The 24,674-nt window shown below is 36.1% G+C and overlaps 5 protein-coding genes, 1 long non-coding RNA gene and 1 other non-coding gene across 11 annotated transcripts; 3 read left to right on the top strand and 4 right to left on the bottom strand.

The window, feature by feature from the left end:
- Positions 1 to 1,380: 1,380 nt before the first annotated feature.
- Positions 1,381 to 4,397, bottom strand: LOC102623924 (heat shock 70 kDa protein BIP3-like). The gene is made up of 7 exons (XM_052441898.1): positions 4,260 to 4,397; positions 3,800 to 4,094; positions 3,318 to 3,539; positions 2,364 to 3,067; positions 2,101 to 2,264; positions 1,924 to 2,006; positions 1,381 to 1,834 (listed from the first exon to the last, which is right to left on the bottom strand). Exons 1-7 carry the CDS (start codon positions 4,306 to 4,308, stop codon positions 1,639 to 1,641), a joined length of 1,713 nt encoding a protein of 570 aa, XP_052297858.1. The 5' UTR covers positions 4,309 to 4,397; the 3' UTR covers positions 1,381 to 1,638.
- Positions 4,398 to 4,761: 364 nt separating this feature from the next.
- Positions 4,762 to 5,540, top strand: LOC102617838 (uncharacterized). Its single transcript, XM_006472044.4, has one exon. It carries the CDS (start codon positions 4,923 to 4,925, stop codon positions 5,442 to 5,444), a length of 522 nt encoding a protein of 173 aa, XP_006472107.2. The 5' UTR covers positions 4,762 to 4,922; the 3' UTR covers positions 5,445 to 5,540.
- Positions 5,541 to 9,310: 3,770 nt separating this feature from the next.
- On the top strand, positions 9,311 to 12,531 carry LOC102617266 (serine/threonine-protein phosphatase PP1). The gene is made up of 4 exons (XM_006472042.4): positions 9,311 to 10,129; positions 10,575 to 11,134; positions 11,660 to 11,857; positions 12,067 to 12,531. Exons 1-4 carry the CDS (start codon positions 9,934 to 9,936, stop codon positions 12,088 to 12,090), a joined length of 978 nt encoding a protein of 325 aa, XP_006472105.2. The 5' UTR covers positions 9,311 to 9,933; the 3' UTR covers positions 12,091 to 12,531.
- Positions 12,532 to 12,567: 36 nt separating this feature from the next.
- On the bottom strand, positions 12,568 to 15,827 carry LOC102623320 (uncharacterized). Of its 4 annotated transcripts, none has more exons than XM_052441492.1 (5): positions 15,367 to 15,805; positions 14,899 to 14,961; positions 14,057 to 14,415; positions 13,311 to 13,645; positions 12,568 to 12,939 (listed from the first exon to the last, which is right to left on the bottom strand). In XM_052441492.1, the coding sequence occupies exons 1-5, from the start codon at positions 15,434 to 15,436 to the stop codon at positions 12,810 to 12,812; spliced, it is 957 nt and encodes a 318-aa protein (XP_052297452.1). In that variant the 5' UTR covers positions 15,437 to 15,805; the 3' UTR covers positions 12,568 to 12,809. The 4 variants fall into 4 exon arrangements, with proteins under 4 accessions (XP_052297452.1, XP_052297454.1, XP_052297453.1 ...); XM_052441494.1 differs by having other exon boundaries at positions 14,899 to 15,052; positions 15,367 to 15,800; XM_052441495.1 differs by having other exon boundaries at positions 12,926 to 13,073; positions 15,367 to 15,827.
- A 2,162-nt stretch (positions 15,828 to 17,989) lies between these two features.
- On the top strand, positions 17,990 to 20,155 carry LOC102616956 (hypothetical protein). Of its 2 annotated transcripts, none has more exons than XM_052441784.1 (3): positions 17,990 to 18,197; positions 18,461 to 18,606; positions 19,719 to 20,155. In XM_052441784.1, exons 1-3 carry the CDS (start codon positions 18,083 to 18,085, stop codon positions 19,827 to 19,829), a joined length of 372 nt encoding a protein of 123 aa, XP_052297744.1. In that variant the 5' UTR covers positions 17,990 to 18,082; the 3' UTR covers positions 19,830 to 20,155. The 2 variants fall into 2 exon arrangements, with proteins under 2 accessions (XP_052297744.1, XP_006472104.1); XM_006472041.4 differs by having other exon boundaries at positions 17,992 to 18,197; positions 18,461 to 18,625.
- Positions 20,156 to 21,822: 1,667 nt separating this feature from the next.
- LOC127902524 (uncharacterized) lies at positions 21,823 to 24,126 on the bottom strand. Its single transcript, XR_008054886.1, has 2 exons — positions 23,420 to 24,126; positions 21,823 to 22,579 (listed from the first exon to the last, which is right to left on the bottom strand). It is a non-coding gene; the product is annotated as an uncharacterized LOC127902524 (long non-coding RNA).
- On the bottom strand, positions 23,470 to 23,611 carry MIR164C (microRNA MIR164c). Its single transcript, NR_161492.1, is given in 1 exon segment — positions 23,470 to 23,611. It is a non-coding gene; the product is annotated as a microRNA MIR164c (primary transcript).
- Positions 24,127 to 24,674: the final 548 nt, after the last annotated feature.

Here is a 24,674-nt window from a genome sequence, read left to right as displayed (position 1 = left end):
TCTAATGTCTATAAGCTCTCAAACCAATTTTGGGCTCGAGAACAGTACTTCGTGTCGCTATCATACAGGCAAGTGCCAACTCAAAACCCATCTTCGTGTGAAGACATCGACTCCATGTGGACAGGATGCTTCACAGCAACGAATGGTTGTGCTCTACCACCTTGACCATTGGTTCTACGAACTCTTTGTGTTTAATCCTTATTACTAAGGAATCTACTTTACAACTCCAATAAGCCTCAGCAGATCCATGAAGCCCGGACGCGAGACTCCACAATGACAATGAAGGGGAGGAGACATGCAGGAGAGGTACAGAGAATACCTCATGCGCCATCGAAGAGAGCAAGAAGGGTATCCATGGAAAACCCCTGAGATCGACAGGTGGTGAGGAGAGCTTGAAGAGATAGCTAACTGGTTGGACCTAGAACAATGGCCACAACCAAAGCTGGACCCACAACCAGAGGACGTGGATTGGCAAGAACTTGCTGACAGAATGGAAACCATGTTAGAAGAAAGAAGAGCAGGTCTATCGGGAAGAAGCATGCCAACAAGTGGCAACTCGGGACTGTAGGCGGAAGCATAGTGGACCCTGCAGTGGAATCGGTGGTGATAATAATGTATGTAATAATTGTATGAGTGCTTCACGTGTGTACAAGAGAGATTCCATTTAGATAAGGATAAGAGTGTGATATAATATAAAGTAGATAATGAATTGTAAAGTAGATTTCTTAGTGATAAGTATATATATATATATATATATATATATAAAGTAGTTTTTTAATCAGGGATCCCTGACTTTAATAAAGTCAGAGATTAGTTAAAAGACAAAAAAGTTTAGATTTTACTACACTACATAATAAAATATAGTGCATTGGAGTATGTGTTTATTTTGTCTTTTAGCTAATCCCCTGACTTTATTAAAGTCATGGATCCCTGATTGGAAAACTACTACACACACACACACACATATATATATATATATATTAAACACTTACCACCGGCAGTAAGTTTATTTGGTATGTAATATTGACTATCTTTATATTATATTATTGAATATAAATATTATCTTTTGTGTTATTAGCATGTAAAGATTAACCATCTTTATATTATTGGCATGTAAATATTGACAATATTTATGTTGTCAATGTATGCTTAAACATTGACTATCATATTTATACTAGAATTGTTCAAAATTTTGTATTCAAAAAATGATAAAAGAATGGTTCAAATTTGCACAAGTGTGTGTATTGTACACGATTCACAAATGGTAAACCATTATTATTTGCACATAACCTAATTATCGCATTAAATCAAGATATAAAACATCAAAGATAAAGTTTTGATTCTAATTTCACATCACATAAACAACCTTTACAAGTTACTTAAATCTTTGTATCCCTATTAAATAGATAAAGGATTATAATTGCAAAAATAAAAATAAGAATCGAATTCACAAGTTATTTAATTATTTCTCCTCATACGTAAAGGATTAGAACAACCGAATTCATTTTACATACTATGTAATATGAGGGACTTAAACTGATTATATTTTACACTTGTATGATAAAATATTTATTCTATCTTTACCAATTTTATCAATTTTATTATTTAAAAATTGTACTTGTTAGTTAATTTTTATAGTTACAGTTTCTTTTCAACCCTCTCCCTCTCTGCAAATTCCTCGGCCTCCTTCACCATCCTATCAATCTCTTGGCTGAGCTGCCACATGTTGGTTAAGGTGATGGAATGTTTATTCTTGGCTGCCTTGTCTTCAGCTGCCACATGTAGGATACCATCGGCATCAAGCTCAAATGTGACCTCAATTTGAGGCACTCCCCTGCAACAACATTTAGAACATGCATAAAGATCCAGAATCTCCCAACATATCAAATGCGTGTAGAGATAGAATATTTAAATGTAATTTACCTTGGAGCAGGTGGAATGCCAGATAGATCGAATATTCCAAGCTCGCGACAATCCTTTGTCAAGCTTCTTTCACCTTCATACACCTGAATTTTTCAAGAATATGTTAGTCCAAAAGTAGAACGAATTAGAATGAATATGCAGCATCATTTTAGCCACGTATTTAACCCTTTGTTATACCTTGATAGTCACCGTGCTTTGCTGGTCTTGGCAAGTGGTGAAAACATGAGATTTCTTTGTGGGCATGATCATAATAGTCCTCAAGGGAATCAGCTCAGTCATAACACCACCCACAGTTTCAATACCAAGACTCAAGGGAGTTGCAGGGAGCAGCAAAATATGGCCTGTAACAAACAAAAAGCCCAACCCCATCATGCATTCTGTATACTTACATATTTTAATCAATGGATACTGATACAGAAATTGTGTACTGGATGCTGTACCTTCACCCCATTCACCGTTAAGAATTCTACCCTGAACTGCTGCACCCCGTGCAATAGCTTCATCTGGATTGATACCCTTGCTGGGCTCCTTCCCATCGAAGAAATTCTTCAACAATTGCTGAATCCTAGGGATTTGAGTACTTCCTCCGACAAGTACAATCTCATGAATATCAGTTTTCTTCAATCCAGTATCTTCCAATGCCTTCTTCACTGGCCTCATAACCTTCTTAAATAAATCCAGGTTCAACTCTTCAAATCTTGCTCTTGTCAATGGCTCCGAGAAATCAACACCATCAAAAAGTGACTCAATCTCAACTCTAGCTTGCTGCTGGCCACTCAAAGCTCTCTTGGCCCTCTCACATTCCTTTCGAAGTTTCCCAAGAGCCTTTTTATCCTTCCTAACATCTTTGCTGTACTTCTTCTTAATCAACTTAATGAAATAGTCCATGACTCTATGATCAAAGTCCTCTCCTCCCAGGTGAGTGTCTCCACTAGAGGCAAGAACCTTAAACATACCATTATCAAGAGTCAAGATACTAACATCAAATGTACCACCACCAAGATCAAAAACCAAAATGTTCTTCTCTCCCCCTTTCTTGTCTAGACCATGGGCAATAGCTGCAGCTGCAGGCTCATTGATTATCTGAGCCACATTGAGCCCGGCTATGATGCCTGCATCCTTCGTTGCCTGCTTTTGTGCATCAATAAGCTAAAAGACACCCATATATTAGACTACAATATATGCAAACAGTAGAAATGTTCCAATCCGGAATTTTAAAGTGCGGGATCGTCCGGGAAAATGCATAAACCGTGCGGTTTAAGCGCTTTAAGTTTTAAGCCTTTAAAACCCCACGGTTTTAAAATTTTTCCAGACTTTTCATGCACTTTAACATCTCAGACCTGAAAACTACTCTGCAAAGAGAACAAGAATATTAAATTATTCATATAGAAATTGAATATATACCCGGAACGGTAAGGACAGCATTTTTAATTTTCATCCCCAAGAATGTCTCAGCTGTCTCCTTCATCTTTTGCAGTATCATAGCACTGATCTCCTCGGGGCAAAATACCTTAGTCTCTCCTTTCACTTTCACTTGAATATAAGGTTTGCCATCTTTGTTCACAATCTTATAAGGCAAGAACTTTATGTCTCTTTGCACTTCAGCATCATCAAACCTACAGGATCATAACCGAACCAAAGCACAAAGCCGAATACAAGTGTGTTAAAAGTGCTTTTCGAGAAGGAGAACCATTTCGAGAGTATTACTTAAAACAGCTTTATACAGCCGTTATAAACATGCGCTAACATGGAAACACGAGTTCATTTTTTATTCTTTAAATCCACATCTGGATGCAGCAAAAGCGCGCATCTAAACACACCCCAACTATCGTAAAATCAGACAAACAGAACAGAGAAAACAGAGAGCGTTACTTACCTTTTTCCAATGAGGCGGTTAACATCAAAGATGGTACGCTCTGGGTCGAGAGCCGCTTGATTTTTTGCAGCTTCTCCAATCAGACGCTCAGTATCAGTGAATGCAATCCATGATGGGGTGAATCTGTTCCCTTGATCGTTCGCTATAATCTCCACATGACCGTCTCTATATAGACCCACACGAGAATATGTAGTCCCCATATCAATACCAATCACTGCGTTCGTTGTACCATGCACCGCAGCTAATGCTAACGAGTTCGTTGTATCATCAACGGCAGCTAATGCTAACGAGAATTCTACAAGATTTAAAAAAAAAAAAGAAAGTTTAAGCAAAGTTCAACCAAAACAAAACAATAAAATAAACAGACAGAGCATGAAACAGAGTCATGAAACAAAACCAAATAGAATGAGAGAGGGTTTCTTAGCAAAACAAAAGAAGATATAGTAAGAACCCATCTTACCTAAAGCAAAGAAGAGCATAATGGCTAATGCTTTGTTCTTGACCTTCATTGTTTTTGCTTTTTCTCTGTGTTTGTTTCTGTTGTTTTTATGAAGTGTTTGCTGTGCTTTCTCTGCTTTCAAGTGCAGCGAATACGAAGGTGCAGTTTTATATATACTGTTCGCCCAATGGTGATGAAACACGTTAACTTTCGGTTGCTTTTTGCTAGTTGCAGTCTTAAAAGGTTAGAATTTTCTCGTGATTTTAACTTTTCTCAAATTCAATTTAATGAGAGAAGTTAAATCCTAACGTAATACAATGATTTTTAGAAGTTGAGATCGATCAGAAAACTTCGAATGACAATTTAACGTTCTACGTGGATAATCTTTTTAAATTCTTACTACGCCTGGACTGTGGACTCATCGACGGATATCAATTGGTGCCACAGAATTCCAATTTTGTTATATATACCCATTTAAAGCCCGTTGGCCCCAGCAGGCCCAGCTCGGTCCAATTTACTCGCACACGAATCGGAATTAACCACACAGCAGCAGATGTAGAGCAAGCCGTTCGTTCCAAGTTCCAACTACCATTCGGTGTTGCAATACAAAATATAGAAGGAAAGAAAGATCAAACAGGCAATTACCAGACAAAAGAGACAAACATAGATACAGAGGAGAAAAAAATGGTTTTTGATTCATTTTTCTCCGGACGATTCAATTTTTTCCCACAAATTCTCTGCCTTTTAATTCTTTTAATCACAGTAACACCGTCTTTTGCCGAGGAACCAACAGCCTATGAAGTTCTGAAATCCTTCAACTTCCCCATTGGGATTCTCCCCAAAGGGGTCACTGGCTATGATCTTGAATCATCAACAGGTAAATTCTCTGCTTACTTTAATGGCTCCTGCAGTTTCTCTCTTGAAGGATCATATCAACTCAAGTACGAGCCAACCATTAAAGGATACATCACAAAAGGCAAGCTTTCGAGCTTAGAGGGTGTGAGTGTGAAGCTTTTCTTCATGTGGGTTGATATTGTTGAGGTCTCTAGACACGGCGATACACTTGATTTCTCTGTTGGGATTACTGGTGCTGACTTTCCTGTTGTTAATTTTGAAGAGTGTCCTCAGTGTGGGTGTGGGTTGAATTGCTATGGTGAGAATATAAGGAAGATTAGGACAAATCTATTAGTTTCTTCCTCATATTAATGGATTTGGATAGTTTATTTGTTTTGTTGGGATACTGAATTATGGATTTGTGTTTAATTGTCATTAATGGGAATGGGATTAGCATATTTTGATAAATTTGTTATTGTTTATGCAATTATTTCTCTTGTGTGTGTTAGTTCGTGGTTTCTCCTGGTTAAATGTTGGCACTTTAACAATACTCAGTTATAGTCAGAAACGGATGAAATAGTTTAAGCAACATGGGGAGAGTTTTCAGGGCAGCTTGATTTGTGATTAAAGTTATTGCCTATATCATTACAAAAGAAGTCTGGTTAAACTGGTGTTCGGTTCATTTGTTGCTCATTGGTAAAACTATGCACGATTGCATTCTCTAAATTTTTTCACTAATTTTCATTTGATTTCAAGAGAAATGGGGAAAGTAATGAAATTGGAGAACTGAGGTCCTACTTTTGATTAACTTAAATACAAAGGCTTTACCCTTTTTCTACTCTGAACTGTTTAGCTAAGCTCAAGTAGACTTGATATGGGCAATGTCTTAGTGATGAAGTTAGAAGGCTTTACTAAACAGTTCAGAGTAGACAAATGGTAAAACCTTTGTATTTAAGTTAATCAAAAGTAGGACATCAATTCTCCAATTTCATCAGTAGACTTGATATGGGTAACGTCTTAGTGATAAAGTGTTAAAGAGAGGAATGCAAACAGAATGACTTGGAGACAATTGAAAGTTCCTCGCATGCTATTAGTCTGAATCTGTCGCTGTAGCCTTGGGGTGTGTTTGTTTCTGATTGTTGACGTTTTTAAGGATGAACATGTGATGGGTATTGTTGTGTCTTTTCTGTCTGAATGGTATTCTGTTGTTTACACCTTCACAATATGTCTGATGAGTAGCTGAGATGTATCCTCTGGGAAGAATGCAAGAAAAAGGCTTAACTCATGCTAGAGTTTCATTTGAAACAAAAAGATAAACTTTGTATGGTCGTTCTTAGAAGTAACATCAATTTTTTTTAAAGAGTAGCTTCTTTTATCTGTTGTAACTTTATACGGTTGACATTCATGTTCGTGGAGCCTCATTCTGAATCTACTTTCTGGAAATAACTGAAAAACACTGGTTCTGCAGCAGATTCTAGACTTGTTTTTGCTGGAGTCGTACAGCTTTTTAACACATCAAATACCAGTCCGTGCCTCAAAATTCATTAAATAATTGCTTAACAAATAGTTGTGAAGAATATCGATGTCAACGTGTGTTCCAATTTTTAGACAGGAATCAACTCATATTGCCAAATTTTACTCCACGTTTAGGTTAACTAGACCGGGCAAAACATATTTGATTTTGCAAAGTCCTCTTCTTTTTCTTACCTCTGAAAAAGGTAAGAACAATTTAGAAATTGCAAAGGTGTAGAACAGATTATCGATTATTGCTGAGCTTAAAGTTGATTCTTGCCCTTGCCGTAGGGACAAGTTATTTCTTTTTCTTATTTTTGTTTGGTTGTTTTGGCGGAAATGAAGGCCTCACATGTTCACTTTCCTATAATCCTATCTACACAAAGTGCCTGCATACATAAGGAAACGCGTCCCCTTTTAAAAGTGTAACTTTGCTGACATTTTTCAATTGGGTGATGAAGAAAGCCCACTTACAGCATTTGATCCTTACCCTATTGGATTTCTTGGTGTTTTTATTGGCCTTGGTTCTTCCAAATAAGCTGTTGGAGGGATATGTGTATAAATTTGAGTCTGCTGTATATCATGTGATGGCCATGCAGTTCTTTCACCTTGCCTGTGCGTGCACGTCATCATGGCGATTATTTTCAGAAGAGATCTGATCTAGCGCGTGACTGTATGGTGATCTCTCACTGGGGGGCTGTGTGCCCCACAGAAGACCTCCCTCAATGAAAGCTCGCACTAGATCAAACTCCATTTTTAGAATATCAGTGAGAAACCAATATGAGCAGTATGCTATTGCCAAATTCTGTCCGCAACCAAATCAAACACGTGGGCAAACAACATTCGGAATGATACTGGTTGAAACTGAAAATCACTGAAACTTCTAGCTATCAGTGTTTAGCTTGAACTTGCCAATCCTGCGATAAGCATATATATTCACAGGGGGAAAAAAAGAAAATTACTGTGCTAAACTCTAGGCTAAAATGTTAACATCGTAAACATCCTCCTTAGTTTCTGCCTTCTGGAATTGCCATCCTTAAGGATTTTGATCTCCAGGATAGGACTTGAATTTCTTGATCAAATTAAGGACTCTGATACTGAACCAGATTTCAGAACAAAAGCTACAAATCTAATAGAAGCTATGCTAAACACGATCACGTTTATAATATAATTGAACTGTACTGTAATGAGCTTCAATCGCTTTATAAAAGTCAGCATTTCATTCTTCGGTATGCTTTTTGAATCATTTTTGCAAAGTCTTTATTGACTCTTTACTGTTAGTTTGTTTAATCAAATAACCTGTTCAAATATAAGTTGCGATTGAAATTATCCATTTTGTTGCAGAAGTGTAAAACCAGTCATTATGCTACCTAACCAAAAACTTACCATTTAACATACAAATATTTTATTTGGTCAAAGGAAGGCATCTTTAGTGTTCACAATAATGAATTTGAAGAAGAGACCCAAAAAAACAAAACAAAACAGGATTTTGGGTTGTTGAATGTACAAATCGCATCCCAGAAGTAAGTAAGTTGACTCAATTTGGAGAATGTTTTAAATGTGCTTGCAGACACAATGCAGCAAAATTTCATTTGAACTCAACCAATCCAAACACAACTTTAACAGAAACTAATAATTTGGTGGATGAATGATGTATATTGTAAATTTAAAAAAGGAGATGAATAATATAACTTGAGAACATTGTAGTATTTTTTTTATAATAATCTAATTTAAGAATATATGACTGATAATTTTTTATTCATTCCTTTGTATCTAAGTTTTATAGGAAAATTGTATAAGTTTAAGACTGCGAGTACGGTGCTTCAAAAATATTCTAATCCACAATCTAGATACATTTATGATAAGATTTTATTAATTTTTTTTGATAATTTAACAATTTTTTTCCTACTATGAGGTACGGTACACTTAGAGTACTATATCTAAATTCTTGAGATTTCAACCATGGTACCACAAGTATTGTACCTCACAATTTGAATACGTTAGATCATAAGAGTAACAACTCAATATTTTAACATAAATTATCCCATTCAACATTCTCAAGTACCTGAAAATGGACGATCAAATCACCTAATCTTTCATTATTATAACCCAGTCAACACAAAACAACGACACCCCAGATTCCATTTAAGAATCCAGACGCAAGTTTTAACCCTTTCACAACGAACTAATTTTTTATTATTTTCATTCCTTGCCATGTTAAACATTATCCACCTGAATTGAATAATGAAAGCCAGAGCTTGTGTGTGTGGTATCCATGTATCTAAAATAATGGAGATCATGGACTCAGCTCCGGATATTTCGTTCATGCATTGGCTGCCCTACCAAAACCAACGTGGCTTTCAATTACTTTATCATATCAATTACAACAGCAAATACTACAGTACATTCGGTATATACATTTATTGGCACAACCCCTCTTATTATTTGTTACCAATCTCAAACCTTTTATCATAGTTTTCAATTATTTCGTCATAATACCGGACACAATAGACGGCAGGATATTGGCAGGTACTTCGGAGAAATGACAGGTATGCGAATAGCCGTCACTGCTTTTTTCTTTTGTGAATTAAAATTAAGGCTACGACTTTCAAACCACGCGGTCGGCTGAAGATCAGAATCTCAAATGCATGTACACAAATACATGATACACATAAATAAATAAATAAATATCTTCGGATTGTGTATCCTCACATGCTCGAGTGAAATCTCTCCATGTGTACATCATCATTGGCTTTGTCTGTCTTGGCTTTGAAGATTTCAAACTTTACCCATTTGGATTTCTTCTTTTTTTAACTGTAGGATGGTACACAAAGAAAATGACAACCCATATCGTTCATTTGTTTCTCGCAAAGCCTCAATATCTTTTCAATTTTCATTTTGATCCATTTTTTATTTTTCTTGATTACCCATGTCAATAATTTGGCTTCTTGATCCATTGAGCTCATAAATTCCAACATATGATATAAATTCATTTTATTTCCTTTCTCTTTGTTGACTCTATTTCTGTCTCCCTCTATCTAAAAAGTTGGCTTTTGGTTTCATTTTTTTTCTTTATTTTCAAGACAACCCTTTTATGTCTATTTATATCCCTTCCCTTTCCATCATCCTCCGTCTTGTTGAAAAGTTGATCATTTGATCTATTTCTATTATTTCAATAATTCAAGATTGTTCCTTTCTCTTGAAAAATTTGAGCTTGTGATTCATTATTGGCCTTATCTTTATTGACTCAAGAAAACATCTTGAGCTTTGCCTAATATTTTGCGTACCCTTTTGAATTTGATTGAATCTTGATTAGTTCTCTTTGTGTGCCCGTGTGTGTATATAAAGAATGATGATGATGACAATGGAAGGAATGATGGATAAAGTAGTTTTGGATGATATAATAAGGAGGCTGTTGGAGGGCAGAGGAGGCAAGCAAGTGCAGCTCTCCGAGAGTGAAATCCGCCAGCTTTGTGTCAACGCCCGCCAAATTTTCCTCTCTCAACCCAATCTTGTTGAGGTTGAAGCTCCCATTCGCATCTGTGGTGAGCTCTTTCTCAATATATCTTGGAATTTAACATTTGTTTTGATCTTGAATCATGCAATTGTATTGTTTTTGCTTGTGGTTGTTTGTATTAATGGGTCTGTCTTGGGCGAGAATATGATGAGATCACTCATTGATGGAAAATTGTGATAAAAATTTTGGTTTTGCTGGTAATTTGGTATGATTGACAGGGAATTGGGGAACAATTCTTATCTGAGTATGCGTAAAATTGATTCTAGGCATGTACTTCATGTGTCCATTCTTGATTGGCTGAACTTCTATTACCAAGAGATTGTATATTAACTGTTGTATTGGTGTTGTCTTTATAATTGTTTATTTGGATAACGTTACCTGAAGGCCGAAAACCTGTTGATTGTTTGCTCATTTGCATTTATCCTTCTTTTGCCCTTGAATCTAGCGTTTTTAATATTGGAAGCCTTTTGCAGGTGATGTACACGGTCAGTACCAAGATCTCCTCAGACTGTTTGAACATGGCGGGTACCCTCCTACTGCAAACTACCTCTTTCTTGGGGATTATGTTGATCGTGGCAAGCAAAGTTTGGAGACAATATGTTTGCTTCTGGCCTACAAAATAAGATATCCAGATAAAATTCATCTCTTGAGGGGAAACCATGAAGATGCTAAGATCAATCGGATTTACGGATTTTACGATGAGTGCAAGAGGAGATTTAATGTTAGGCTTTGGAAAATATTTACTGATTGCTTTAATTGCTTGCCTGTGGCGGCACTCATTAATGAGAAGATACTTTGTATGCATGGTGGACTTTCTCCAGAGTTGGAAAATTTGGATCAAATAAGGAATATCTCTAGGCCTACTGATATTCCTGATAATGGTCTTCTCTGTGATCTGCTGTGGTCCGATCCTGATGCTAACATTGAGGGCTGGGCAGATAGTGACCGAGGTGTTTCATGTACCTTTGGAGCAGATGTAGTTGCTGATTTTTTGGATAAGAATGACCTTGATCTCATTTGCCGTGGTCATCAGGTATGACACTTTCATTTTTAGCATGCTGATTACTCATTTACAATAGCATGTTCTTGCAAAGTACATGCAATAGAAGACATCCTCAGTTTCAGGTTTCCTTTTGTTAGCCATTTTTATGATTCTGTTGGTTTCAGTTAGGATCCTTGAAGTGTCAGAGTTTCTTGTAGGTGTATTATATATCATGGATTAGCCCCAATACTAATGGTTAACTACTGGAAATGTCTGTTTGCATTATCGGGATAATTTTACATATTTGTTCTGGCTATTAATCATATTATCCCAGCTTCTCATTGATTATACCATGCTCCTACAGCTAAGATTAATTATAGTTTCTGCATTGCAAAGTTAAATCGTGCCAAATTTTGTGGTGGTAATTAAGCCCTCAAAAGATGATGGGAGATTTGATTATGATGCACTTCTCATAACACACTACCCAGACCAATTACCAGCAGACTTCCCAAAAAGCGCCTGATAATTACTTCATTTGACCATCCAAAATAAGAAATTTTCTGGGTTAAATTGCAGGTCGTGGAGGATGGATACGAATTTTTTGCTAGACGAAGATTGGTTACAATATTTTCAGCTCCAAACTATGGAGGGGAGTTTGACAACGCAGGAGCTCTATTGAGTGTCAACGAAAGCCTAGTGTGTTCGTTTGAGATATTGAAGCCTGCTGATAAATCGCTTCCAAGTTCTTCTAATTCAAAGTTGCCTCTTAAAAAGGTACGGCGTACATTTTTTGATTTCTTTCATCACTCATTAATATTATTGTTGATTTTAAAACATGCTCCAAGGAACAATTTTTATATATTATACATGGACATACACTCATAATTAGATACTTGTTTCCATCTTATCATATTACTAGAATTCTGATATATATGTTGGATTGGTTAAGAATCTATGCCTTACTCTTGTCATTGTTTGAGCAGCCCCCTAAAACTGGGAAGATCTGACGTGCAATAAGGGGTTTCTGGAGATTTATTTTAGTTCGAATAGGAGATAAAGGAAGCTCGATTCATGCTAAATTTTTTTATTCTGTCAAGATAATGGGTTTCGAAAGCAGTGTGCCTTCTTTCAGATCACAGGTTACTGATAATTTAATAGCAATCAAAAGTATTATGGGGGAAAAAAAGAATCTGTAAATGATTCACAAGCTATCTTCCATGGAGGAACAGAAATCGTTGCATTTCACATCATTTGATCTCTTCTTGTAACAGCTGATTGGTGTGAGAATGATTTGAGGATGGCCTGACTTGATTCTTGTCTACCGAGTATTTGTACATTATATTGTGCAATTTGTGCTTGATTGGGTTACTCCTTTTGCCCAATTGTCTATTAATACTCTTAAAGGCATTACCAACGGCAAAGAGTCTCTCCTTGATAATTGATTTTCATTGAACGGCTTAGTTATTGTACATAATTAATCCTAATAATCTTGAACTCTTTAGCATTTGCATGCTGTAAGAGAAATTTATTCTTCAACATTCAACAAGGTTCTCAAAAATAGAATCAATATCTTAAACGACTTTGAATATACAATCCCTGACTAATACATTATCTACTTTTTGTGACTTGAGAAAGAAAATAAAATCTCATTAATGTACATCATGATAAATTCATCAGAAAACTGTTGATCAACATGGATAAATTATGTTTGGATACAAGTAGGCTTTCATCTTCGACTTCCTCTCCTATTTCCCTGACTAACAGGAGATGATGCTTGGTTCATCTTTCCTTCCAGTTTCCTAGCAGTGCGTTGAATTGCTGCTAGCTTTTGGCGCTGACTATGGCTCCTCCTTTTACTGGATTGTTGAAAAAGGGAAAAAAAAAATCATCCAAACCCATAAAGGAAAAATCAACCACTAAAGCAACCAAATGACATTCCAGAGATCAGACACAAGCTTTATTCCAGATTCGTCAGCAAACAATAGCATGGCTGCATGTGAAGGTAGCTTTTAATGAAGAAGTTATTTACTTGGAAAAGCTATATGGTGAAAAGCTTAATTATAGATAACTAGACCTATTTAAGCTATAAATTATCAAGAAACATAATGTAAAAGGTAGTTCCTTGGAAAGCTATATACAGTAATAAAATTGCTCAATGAAAGAGGAGAACAAACAAATGAACACCTAATCTTTTATCACAAAACCAGTAGCAAGATAGTAATCTGACCTGACAAACAATAAACCTGCTGTGAGAACCAACCCTCCCACTGCCCAAGAAACTCTTTCACCAAATTGCATTTCTTGCACCCACTGCTGGAAATCTTCTAATATTCCTATATTTTTATCTTTCTGTGGCCTTTCAGATCGTGGTGCACTCCACGAACCAGCAATCTTATCCAGACTTGCCTTACCACCATAGCAAGATGTTTCTTCCCCATCAATATATCTATCATCAGGTAGTTTAACAGCAAAACCTGCAGCATGGCAAAGTTCTGTGCCATTAGACACCCATTCTGCAGCTCTACCACAAACAAAGTCGTTTACTCCACATGGTGCTAGAACCTAGCAAGCGAAATTTGCATCAGGATATTTATTTTTTCAAGCATTCAAAAGTTATATTCAAAGGTCTGATTTTCTAAAACCTGCATAGATAAATTACAATACCAGCAAACAGGCACAAAAAACTGCAATGATATGGTTAATGCAATAGTTCACATAGCAAACCCAGTAGCACCTGAACCTTGCTTGATAATGAAAGCCCCAGTCAATTTAAAATAAGTATACTTTCCCCACTAAGCACTTGGTTTTTTGAAAAAGAGAGAGAGAGGGGTCCTGAAAAAATTTTGTCCCTAGCCTAAGATGCTAGTTTAGCAGGAAAAAACTCCCAGGTGTATGACTAAGGAGTATCCAGAAGTGCTACAAACCCAAGACTTTTACCAGTACAATCCACAACTTAAGACATCAGATGCATACCTGTGTCTTAGCATCCATGGAGAAGTAAGCATTAGAGCAAGCCTGGTAAACTCTCTCACAGAATGAGGCACATATTAGAGGGGGTCCAGGTTGAACACCAACATTTGGATCACAAATAGAGCATTCCAATAATTCCCATAGATGCAAGCATTCTTGGCTGGCCTCCCCTGTTGAAGCCAGCTTCCTAATGGATAACAAAGCAGGATGCGTCTGGGCAGCATCACAACAGGTCTTTTTACGAAAAACCCTACAGAGGGTCAAATCGCTACGTCCCTTACTTGCCCTTTCTGGAGGTTTTCCTTCAGATGAGAATGGTGCAAACCGACCACCTTGAGAGACGCATACTCCATTAAGTTTTCCTACACAGACATATAATTAAGGAATTCAAAAGCAGCATATACAAACAAATAAAGCACAACGAAATCTTTAGCAACCAATGATTGAAGCTATCATAAATTTAATCCCATATATATACCAGCACAGCATCCAGATTGACTAATGACTGAGAAATGCCAACCAAATAGAGACAAAGGCCCTAGTTATGTGCTGGCTTTCTAAGGCTTCAACACAGTTCAACTGGAGCATGGTGTATGCTTGTGCCTGAGTTTTAAACCTACGATAGTACTATTCCATAATAAAACAGAAATTTATACTCCTGAAAGCTGCGAAGATTAACTTTCACAACTTTCATTTTGAGTGGAGGTATGCGTATCTAAGTATCTACCTTCGGGCTTCTTCCCAGAGAAAAATATTCACTCCCACGTACACAAGCTACTAAAGTTTAATGTCAACGGGATACAATCAACATCAAAGTATTACGATGCAAGACCAGAAACAATTACCACATCTGCACATCACCAGACAATTGTCCCGGTCTAACATGTTAACGAGAAGCTGTCTGGTGCCTTTGAAAGTTTAACAAGAATAACCGATTAGTCTTTCGTCTTTCAGCACATTGAGGATGTAGAACAGGTAAATAGAATTCACTCAGATGAGCTGTTAAAGCAACCATTTTGTTCAGTTCAAGTGATACCAAAACACAAAGAAACTAGTAATTAACATATATTAATTCTCATTTTTTATTTCATTTTCTCTAACACCAAAACAAAGAATTGATAAACAAATTAAACACTAACCCCCCCCCCCCCCCCCCCCACCCCAAAACACATACATATGAGCCAAGCAATGATTTTGCATATAACCCCAAAAAGGGTTTGATTCAAAATCGATGTAGGAACGATATAAAGTGGCCAAAACGAAAAATTGTTAAAAACGGAAAGAAACTAAAAGCGAAAGAGAAGACGATTTACCATGAGAAAAGGTGATTAGCAGATTGAAAAAGAGGATCAAAATGGAGAATCCATAAACCCTTTTCTTCATAATCAGTTTGATTGTTCGATTTAGATGCTTAACATTTCGCCAAAAGAGCTCCAGCCGGACTGAGAAGTGAGAAGTTGAATTTTGGAGGAAGAAGGCAAAGTCCCGTCAATATGGTAGCCGAGATCCGAATAACGTATTATTAGATCCGAAATATATTGGATTTATCTGGGCCTTTGATCCATAAATGTTGGTTGGATCCCAAGTTTCTAATCCTAACCCACTAGACATTTTAAAAAAATAAGAAAATAACATAAATTAAATTATTTTTGTTATAAAATTAAGAACTAGAAAGTAATAAGGAAATAACAATATTGAAAAAACTAGAGAGGATTGAACACAAAAGCTTTTTTCTTTTTTCTTTTTTCTTTTAAATAAGAATATAAAAAGTACATTTGTTCTGTATATTGCCTTTGATCTATGCTCTTCTAATACAATGACTTTCTGCTTATCTATAAGATATGTGTGTAAGTTTAGTCATACACTCACACCCATGAGAGGCGAATTATATATAGTTGAATCACCATATCTTCTTTATGTTTACTTTTCCTCATATAAAGATAAAGTGTGCGCATCTAGCAATCAAGGCCGTGACCCCACAGCTGAAATTTCTAAAGCAACCTCTTAATATTATTGTATTTATACCGGCATAGACCATCACCACTTGTAACTCTATGCGATTGGATTTGGACCATTACAATAGGTAACTTTGAATTTAGATAGATTTAAGCAATTTAAAAAGGGAAATGAGATCTTTTTATATAAATATTGATAAAGATAGTTGGGTAGATACGCCATGAAACACTTTAAATATTAGTTAGAATAGATATTTATTTATTCTATATGTATAAAAATAGAAATCTCATATTTAGTAAGTATAGATTTTTTTAGCTATATTCAATAGACTTTATGGGTAAATACTCATTTAGTCCCTGTATTTTAATATTAGTATTCATTTAGTCCCTTTATTTTTAAAAATATCTCAAAATATCTCTGTTGTTAAAGTATTGATACCCCTACCGTTACTTTTTATTTATTTTGGCTTATTTTTAAAATATTACCCTTTGATAATTTTTTTTATACATTAATAAAAAGAAAATAATTAAATTACTAATTTAACCCTAAAAAATAAAAATAAAAATTTATATTAATGTTTTTGAAAGCATCATTTGCACACTTGGTAGTTTGCATATTATTTTTGACAATTAAAAATTATTTAGGGTTAAATTGGTAATTTAATTATTTTTTTATTAATGTCCAAATAAAAAAATTATTATAAAATGATAATATTGTAAAAGTAAGCCAAAAGAAATAAAAAATAACGATATATGTATCAATACTTTGACGGTAGAGATGTTTCGAGGCATTTTTAAAAATATAAAGACTAAATGGATACTAGTCTTAAAATTCATGGATTAAATAGGCTTTTACCCAACCTGTAAGCATATGTATTCAAATTCTCAGTATTATTATAGATTGTATTATATGTAAATTGTAACATATTTGACACACTTAAACAACCTACGTTCTTGGTTGTGATTAGGCTGTAAATTATGATGGATGATTGGTCGGGTTGGGAGTAATTACAACGAACGCTCAAGGAGGAGTCATGGTTGCAACAATCTAGAGATATCATTTCCTAGATGATGTTGAATTTGTTGAAGTATTTGTTATCTATGAAAGTTTGAAATTAGCCAAGTTAATGGAGTTGTATCCCTCAATTATTAAATCGGATTTGCAAAATGTGATTGGGTTGATCTTGACAAGCTCACAAGCTAGAGTGAGATTGGGTGACTGGTTGATAAGATTTGAGATCTGGCTAAGGATGTTGTTAATGTTGTGTTTATATTTGTGCCAAGAGTTTGCAATTTAGTGGCCCACGAGTTGTCTAAATTGACATTGCCGAAGGTAAATTGTTGTATTTGGTTAAAAGAAGCTCTTGCAGAACTCTCGATTTGGTATCTTGTGATGATTATTTATCTCATTAATGAATAAGTAGTTTCATTAGAAAAAAAAAAAAACCGTCATTCATTTATGAATAATAAAAGTTTTAGTACCCAAATGTTATTTCTCGATATTGATATTCATGCAAACCAGCAAAAGTATCTGTGGCGGCTGAGAATCTTGAAGAATCTAGTCCCTTCGATATAATTACAAAGAAATTAGAGGCCATTCCAAAGCTCAAATGGAGAATCTGAGCTGGTCCATTTTGTAATTGTAAGAAAGCCCGAGGACATTAGTAAAGCCCAAATAGATAAAGTGAGCTGAAAAGAGCATTCTAGACAAAAACGGACCCGTCACGTTATAAGCCCTCCTTCATATCTTCATCCGCCACGTGTCGATCCTGTATGGAATTCCGAGTCAATGGGTCCCGGACCCGTCAAATCGATCTTATCCTTTATAACGTGCTCTTCGATCTACTCACCACGTCATCGCTCCAGTTACAGATCTGATCAACGACCCAGATCTCGATCCAACCCATCAAAACTGTTCGGCTTTTAATAAAACTTGTTCGACGTTTAATGTCAATCTCCATGTTATATACCTTCACCACTCCCCTCTTTCGTACTCTATCGAAGCTTAAGCGAGGGTGTGGATAGCGATTGTGCGAGGTTTCGGTATAGTACGCTGGTCTTGCTAAAGTGCGCGATGGGTTTACTTGACCAATTGTGGGACGACACCGTGGCCGGGCCGCGCCCCGAGTCCGGGCTCGGCAAGCTACGAAAGCACTCCAGTTTCAGTTTCCGGTCAAGTTCCGGCAAGGGTATGCAATTAGCCGGCCGCGCCTTTTTAAAGAACAAACAGTAATATATTAAAGTGAAATTAACGAAAATCATGAAATGAAACTAATCATAACTTTCGTTTCGATCATACGGCTCAGATTATTTTCGATCACGAGTTAGTTTAAACTAATTTTGTAGTTTAGTTAATCTGACCGGCACATGCAATAAACAAAGTGTGGCGAAAATAGTTCTGGATAAATATTTGACGCTGATTTATTTCGTTTTGATTCTTGGGTGTGGATAGAATCTGATGGCGGGAACGTGATCAGATCAGACGTTGACGAAACGCCGATGGATGCGATGAAAGTTACACGCAGTATCATGATAGTGAAACCACCCGGCTATCAAAGCGGCTCGCCTCCGGTATCTCCCGCCGGGTCGACCCCTCCGGTATCTCCCTTCTCTGCTGGTAAGCTTTGATTTTGCTGTGCAAAATGACAAATTGCCCCCCATGGTTCTGCTCAAATTGACCAAAATCTGTGAATTGACTAGACCACCTTTCCTGTAAAGTTGGAGTCTAGGGGTATTTTTGTAATTGGGGTGGCTGCATGCTGAGGGTATTTTCGTCAGTTGGTGAATGTATGATTAGTCAAATATTAAAAGATATAGCAAATGTTAGGTTCGGTGGACGCGGTTATCTTATTGTCTTGTCTTCGCGGTTTTGAAAATGACATATCTGTCCCTACCGGTAACGCAATAATTGTGCATGGCCCTTACGATACCCCTTAGGCCATTTTTGGCTGTTTGGGTAGGTTAAAATTATATCATGCCGCCCTTATTGCAGGTCCATTATGTGAAGTGTTTGTTTCTTCTTCTTGTTATGTTAATGCATTGCCTGATTAAAATGGTATCCAATTTTTTTTTTTTGGGTCCGCATCATATGTAGACGACAATTTATGATGTGGGAAGCACCAAATATTGTTTGGTGGTTGGCCATGAATATGATTACAATATTATCTACTTGAACTATTTTATTAACCTAAATATCAATACGATCGGTTGTTGCATTCGATATGAATTATGTCCAAATTGAAAAATTTTTGTTGATTCCTCTTTTAGGAGTCTGCTTGGCAACTTTTATGTCACGAAATGCAAATAAGTATTGAGTTCCGCATTAATTAATAGCTACACGATAGCATAACCTAAAACGGTCTTGTCTTGCACAAAGTTGATGCATATATATATTTAGAAGTCATGTAGAGGAAAAGATCATTTTAAGGTTCAGGCCGAAACTAACAGCAGCTGATTGTAAAGCAACTTTTTTTCCCCCAAATTTATTTATATGGGGGTGCACCGTGGTGGATAAATGTGTTTTGTACGTTTCTTTGATAGCTGTCATGGGTGAGTAGAAAGTTTAGAAACTGGTTATAAGCTAGCTGTTTAATGGTTAAATATTTGTGGGGGATTTGTAATTTGGTGAAATAATTTACTGTTCATTGTTTTCAACACCAAGTTTTTTACTGAGAAAGAAATTAAAAATCCATGTGGATGATGATGCTCAGGTGGCAGAGACTCTTTTCGGTTTCGCAGAAGATCTGCATCAGACGCATACGAGAAGAGGAATGAGGTTGGACTCAGGAGCCCTACTACTCCTTACGACGTGTGATATATGAAAAATGAAGAGATGTGCAGCCAGAGTGTTGGAGCTTGTATGTTGATCTATAAATATGGGCATGGAGTTGGGGTGTGTTTTGTCTAGATGTGACAACCGAGTAGTGAGATCTTAAGCTTCATTGTGGCTTGTGAGGCAGGGTTGTAAGTTGTATTATATGTAGAGAGCCTGTGCTGTCGGCACTGTGTTATGTAGCTTTCTTCTTGTTGTGCATAATTTAAGAGCTTCTGCTTCTGTACGCGTTCTCCGTTGGCTGTTTTGTGCTCTTAAATCCTCGTTGTGTTTCCAGTCTCTTGTTTTTGGAATAAGATGGTGCCGTTTGTAGTATTTATTCATCTTCGCTCTGCGTCGGCTTGTGTTGCTGTGGAAGCAACATTATGGTGGCTTTTAATAATGGCTTGGATAGTGTTTGCTAAAGATGGAACAACGGAAATTGCCGGGTATTAAGATAATTCCAAAGTAAAATAAAATGATGCGCCCCTTTTTAAATCATGTAATGGGGTGGTCTGCGGGAGTGTATGTTTTCCGCTGTGTGTGGTAGCGTATTGTGGAAACGATCGTCATATAGTTGAGGAATAGTTAAAAGACAAATCCTTTCCCCCCAACCCCAAAAAAAAAAAAAAGGGTTAAGAGACAAATACTTGAGGAATGGTTAAAAGTTAACTCCTTTTGTTAATTATTGATTTTTTAAAAAAATTCCAAAATATTGATTGAGCCGGACTGAGGTTGCATTTGATGTTGAAGTTGTTATAAAAATAAAAATAAATAAATATTGATTGGGCCGACCGGACCGGCTGAGGTTCCGTTTGATGTTGAAGGTGTTAAACATTTTCAACCTTTGAAGTTATGCTTACTCAATAACCCATTATTTTTGCTTTAACAATTAGTTTAATTCGTTATTTTGGAGCTTAGTTTGAAAGTTGGGTGTTTAATAATCACAATGAAGGTGGATGTAATGATTAGATAATGACTCGTTACCATAATTATAGAGGTGGATAGCCAATGTATTTCTCAATTTATTTTCTCTAGTAGCTTGATGCCTAATGCACATTTTTCTCTCATAACTGTCATTAAGAAACTGATGAACAGACAATGATTCATTACCATAAAGCATATTTATTGGGAAGCCAATTTTGCTGCAGATTCTATCGTGAAACTTACTGGTTCCTTACCCCTTGATCTTCATGTCTTTGAAAATCTCTATTGAGGAGCTTAGTTATTAGTTATGCAATGAAAGTGGATGCGAGCAAATTTAAAAAATAATCAGTTGCATTATCAATCAGTATCGCATTAATTGGGTATAAAATGTTATTTGGTCCTAAATATTTGGGCTCCAAATGCCCATGGATTTTCATACAAATCACAAAATGGAGCATATTAGGTTTACCATTCGGCTGGACTAGGTTACGTAAGAACATCTCAGCCTCTACAGTTGCACTTTTGCACCATAGCATATCAAAATATTTTTACTATTAAGAATTTTTTTTTTATATAATGATAGTAAAATTTTATTATAGATTTTATGAATTTATTATAAAACTCATGGGTCCCCCTGGGGACGCCCCAGACAAGTTTCTCTCCAAAATTCCAGCACCACTGCCATTCCGTGAGAGACGAAATTGCAGTGAGAGCAAGTGCTGAAAGAAACCTGAAATTGCAAAACAGAACTAGGAACTCTGCAAGAAGGCCACAGTACCTCTCCGAAATATATAATATGTGTTTTCCGTTGTCTCAATTAAAATCTACTGGCAAGTACATGAGTTTCAAGTTACCTTTATGATTATTATAAAATGAAAGCCAAATATATATATGTATTCTCTTGCTAGTCCTTAAAAAATTTTAATTACAATTTTAATAACACTAAACTAAATATAGCATAATCAAATTTAATACTAAACTAAATATAGGTCAGTAATATATATAATCTAACTTAATCTAATTTAATCTATCCCAGTCTAATTCTAATACTTATTTCAATTTAATTCTGCGTGATAAACGTAAAAATTTAATTACAATTTAATTAACTATCACAAATATAAATGTAGCATTAATTTCATGTTATATCTTCTTCTGTGTGGAGATAAATGGTACTCAGGGCATGCAGCCTGCAAAATGACATAATCATTGTCTCATCGTCTTATTGAATTACCTCGAGATCTGAGCGGCATTGCGTGTACAGAGTCCTACATACACTTAATATTCTTCCTTCAATCGATCTATCTCTCTGCAGAAGGACCGCAGTAGCTAAATAATTGAATGGCACTGTCACGCATACACCAGTATGTGTGCACTATGCAGCAGCAACACAGCAGCATGTGTTTAGACCATTGCTTGCATTTTAAGGTTCTTCATTTGTGGGCACTGCTGGCTTCTTGTCCCCCCACGGCCCACCCCCATCTCTCTTTTTCCTGTTTCAATTTCCAACATATCTATAATGGCCTATCCCATCAAAATAAAACCACCCCAGCAAGACAAGCTCCCCCACTTTCTTAGGGTAAAAAGTGAAAGTATCACTGTTTCTTACTTTATCAACTTTCAACTGAGCCTGCCAAGCCAATACTTAATTGCTTTGCTTTATAGCTTCGTTCTAATTATAAAACTACCTTCCTGCAGCCGACTGACACTTACGTATGCACATACTTACGTGTGGATCTTTTCCGCTTCAGCTTGTTCATTATTCTCCATAGCCACCCTAATAATGGAGAGTTGCATGTTGGACCAGGATTTTCTTGATCCAAGTTTTTACTCTGACTAGATATAGGACGTATGCATAGGGATGAAACTATTGTGAGTCTCAGTTAATTCATTTAGTAAAATTTTCAAGATTGAAATAGTAAATTTAGGTTTAAACTTGTTGCTATAAGTGACGGCAGAGTTCTAAATCAGGAGAAGATGCTAATTTATTTTTATGTATTCTGCAAAATATAGTGCCCCTCAGACTCAGAAAACAGTAAATTTCAAGGGCAGGGCATGACTGATAAGGGCTTTGTTTGTTTTCCAGGACTAAAATTATAGTCCCAAATTAACCAGAATTTCATCTTGAACGTGTATAGGGTGAGAAAACCTTGCCAGCAGTCAAAAGGAAGTTTAAATTTTATACATCGGAGGCCGCTCAGGAAATTGCACTCTGTTCCCTCATTCAAAAAGTTCCGTACTCAACAGTATTGTTAATAAAGTTTGCTCAATTTTCACGTCAAAATTAATTGCCTACGATATTTATAGCTAACTGGACGTTTTTAGCCCGTAAAACAAAACTACAGTGATTTTAATTCCAACACAACACGTATCCGTGGTCCTTCGCTGCAGTCTACAGTTTACAATGATCGATGCATAGCTCTTTCCATTATTACATGCAAGTAAGCTATGTCAAGATAACTTCCCATTTGTTCGGCAATTTTTTAACATATATTCTGTTATCTGCTTCTCAATTTATGCAGTATATTTAAGATATTAAGGAAAATCCCAAGAAATGTAAACCAAAAAAAAAAAAAAATCATACAACAGCAACTTAGAAAAGTAATAAAATAAAAATAATTGCAGTTCTTATAGAGGGTATGAATTGTGAAGAAATTCAAGAAATTATCAATTTACCTGAATGTATGAAAACACGGACAGAAGCATCGCTTCTTAATTTGCATGGAGAATGAGAGAATTGAGGGCGAGAAACACGTGTTGGAGAAGGGGAGCGCGTGCAAAGTCCTGTAAGATATCATATGATCTACGCATGTGAATTGCACGTGCCCTGCTTCTCCAACAAGAGCTACCCACCCATGCCATGTGCATGCTATAGCTAATTGCTAAAGCTTCTTCCTCTTCTTCATCTTCTTGAGAGTTTGGAAGAGCAAAGATTGCAAAGCCATGCATGCATTTATATATGCAAGTTTCTGTAAAGGAAGAGAGAGAGAGAGAGAGAGAGAGAGAGAGAGAGAGAGAGGAAAGTGACAAGGAATTAAAGAGATTGAGTCTTCAAGTGGGCATTCTTTAAAGACTTACACCTAAAGTGAAAGCAATCAAAGTTTGTTTCAACTTTCAAGTCTTGGCCCTCTCTGCACAAAATAGCCATGAATGCCCACTCATAAAATCTTTATGGTTAATTTATTTTCGATCTTTTAAAAAACCAAAAAAAATAAAAACCCCATTTCATAACTTCAATTAAATTAAGCCAACAATAACAATAACTCCTTATCAAATTGAAAGAGTGAAAACTACGCAGCAATGAAATTGATTAATTGAATAGACCATGGCACGTGATTTGCGCAGGTTTTGAAGAAAATGAATTGGAATTTGATTGGATCTAATTTGCGACCGCATGTGTCTGCTTAATGGATTTTGACTTCAAATTTGACAGGCTTGGTCAGTGAATCTTATTCTTACCGGCTTGGATCTAGAAGATGTAAAAGGGTTTGATAAAGAGGCAAAATGTAATATTGTTGCGTATAAATTGGGTCATTTTGAGGGATACTTTCTGCCGCCAAAATCGCCATTCTCTTTCTTTTACTTCTTTTAACCAAAGATTTGCTTACCATTCTCTGTCATCATCATCAAACACATTGTCCGAATTATTTTTTTAATCAAAAATGGATTTTAAGTTCAAGTTTGAGTCAGTCTCTTTAAAAGTTTGTTTGATCACTACTTTCTTTACTTGTCTAACAACTTCCAGTCTCTTTAATTCTAATCGATCGCGTCCAATGACCAAGAGAGCTCATTCTTCCAGAAAATAATTTTATTATGTAATATTTCTTTTGTACTTCTCCAACAATCTTGTCATATATATGATTTTGTTTCCTCAAATTACTAACATCAGTAGTTAGAGACTCAACTCCTCACTTCAAATGGGATTGAACTA

This window comes from Citrus sinensis, chromosome 5 (assembly GCF_022201045.2).
Source record: "Citrus sinensis cultivar Valencia sweet orange chromosome 5, DVS_A1.0, whole genome shotgun sequence".
Taxonomy (NCBI): domain Eukaryota; kingdom Viridiplantae; phylum Streptophyta; class Magnoliopsida; order Sapindales; family Rutaceae; genus Citrus; species Citrus sinensis.
This window is presented reverse-complemented; position numbering and strand designations above follow the sequence as displayed.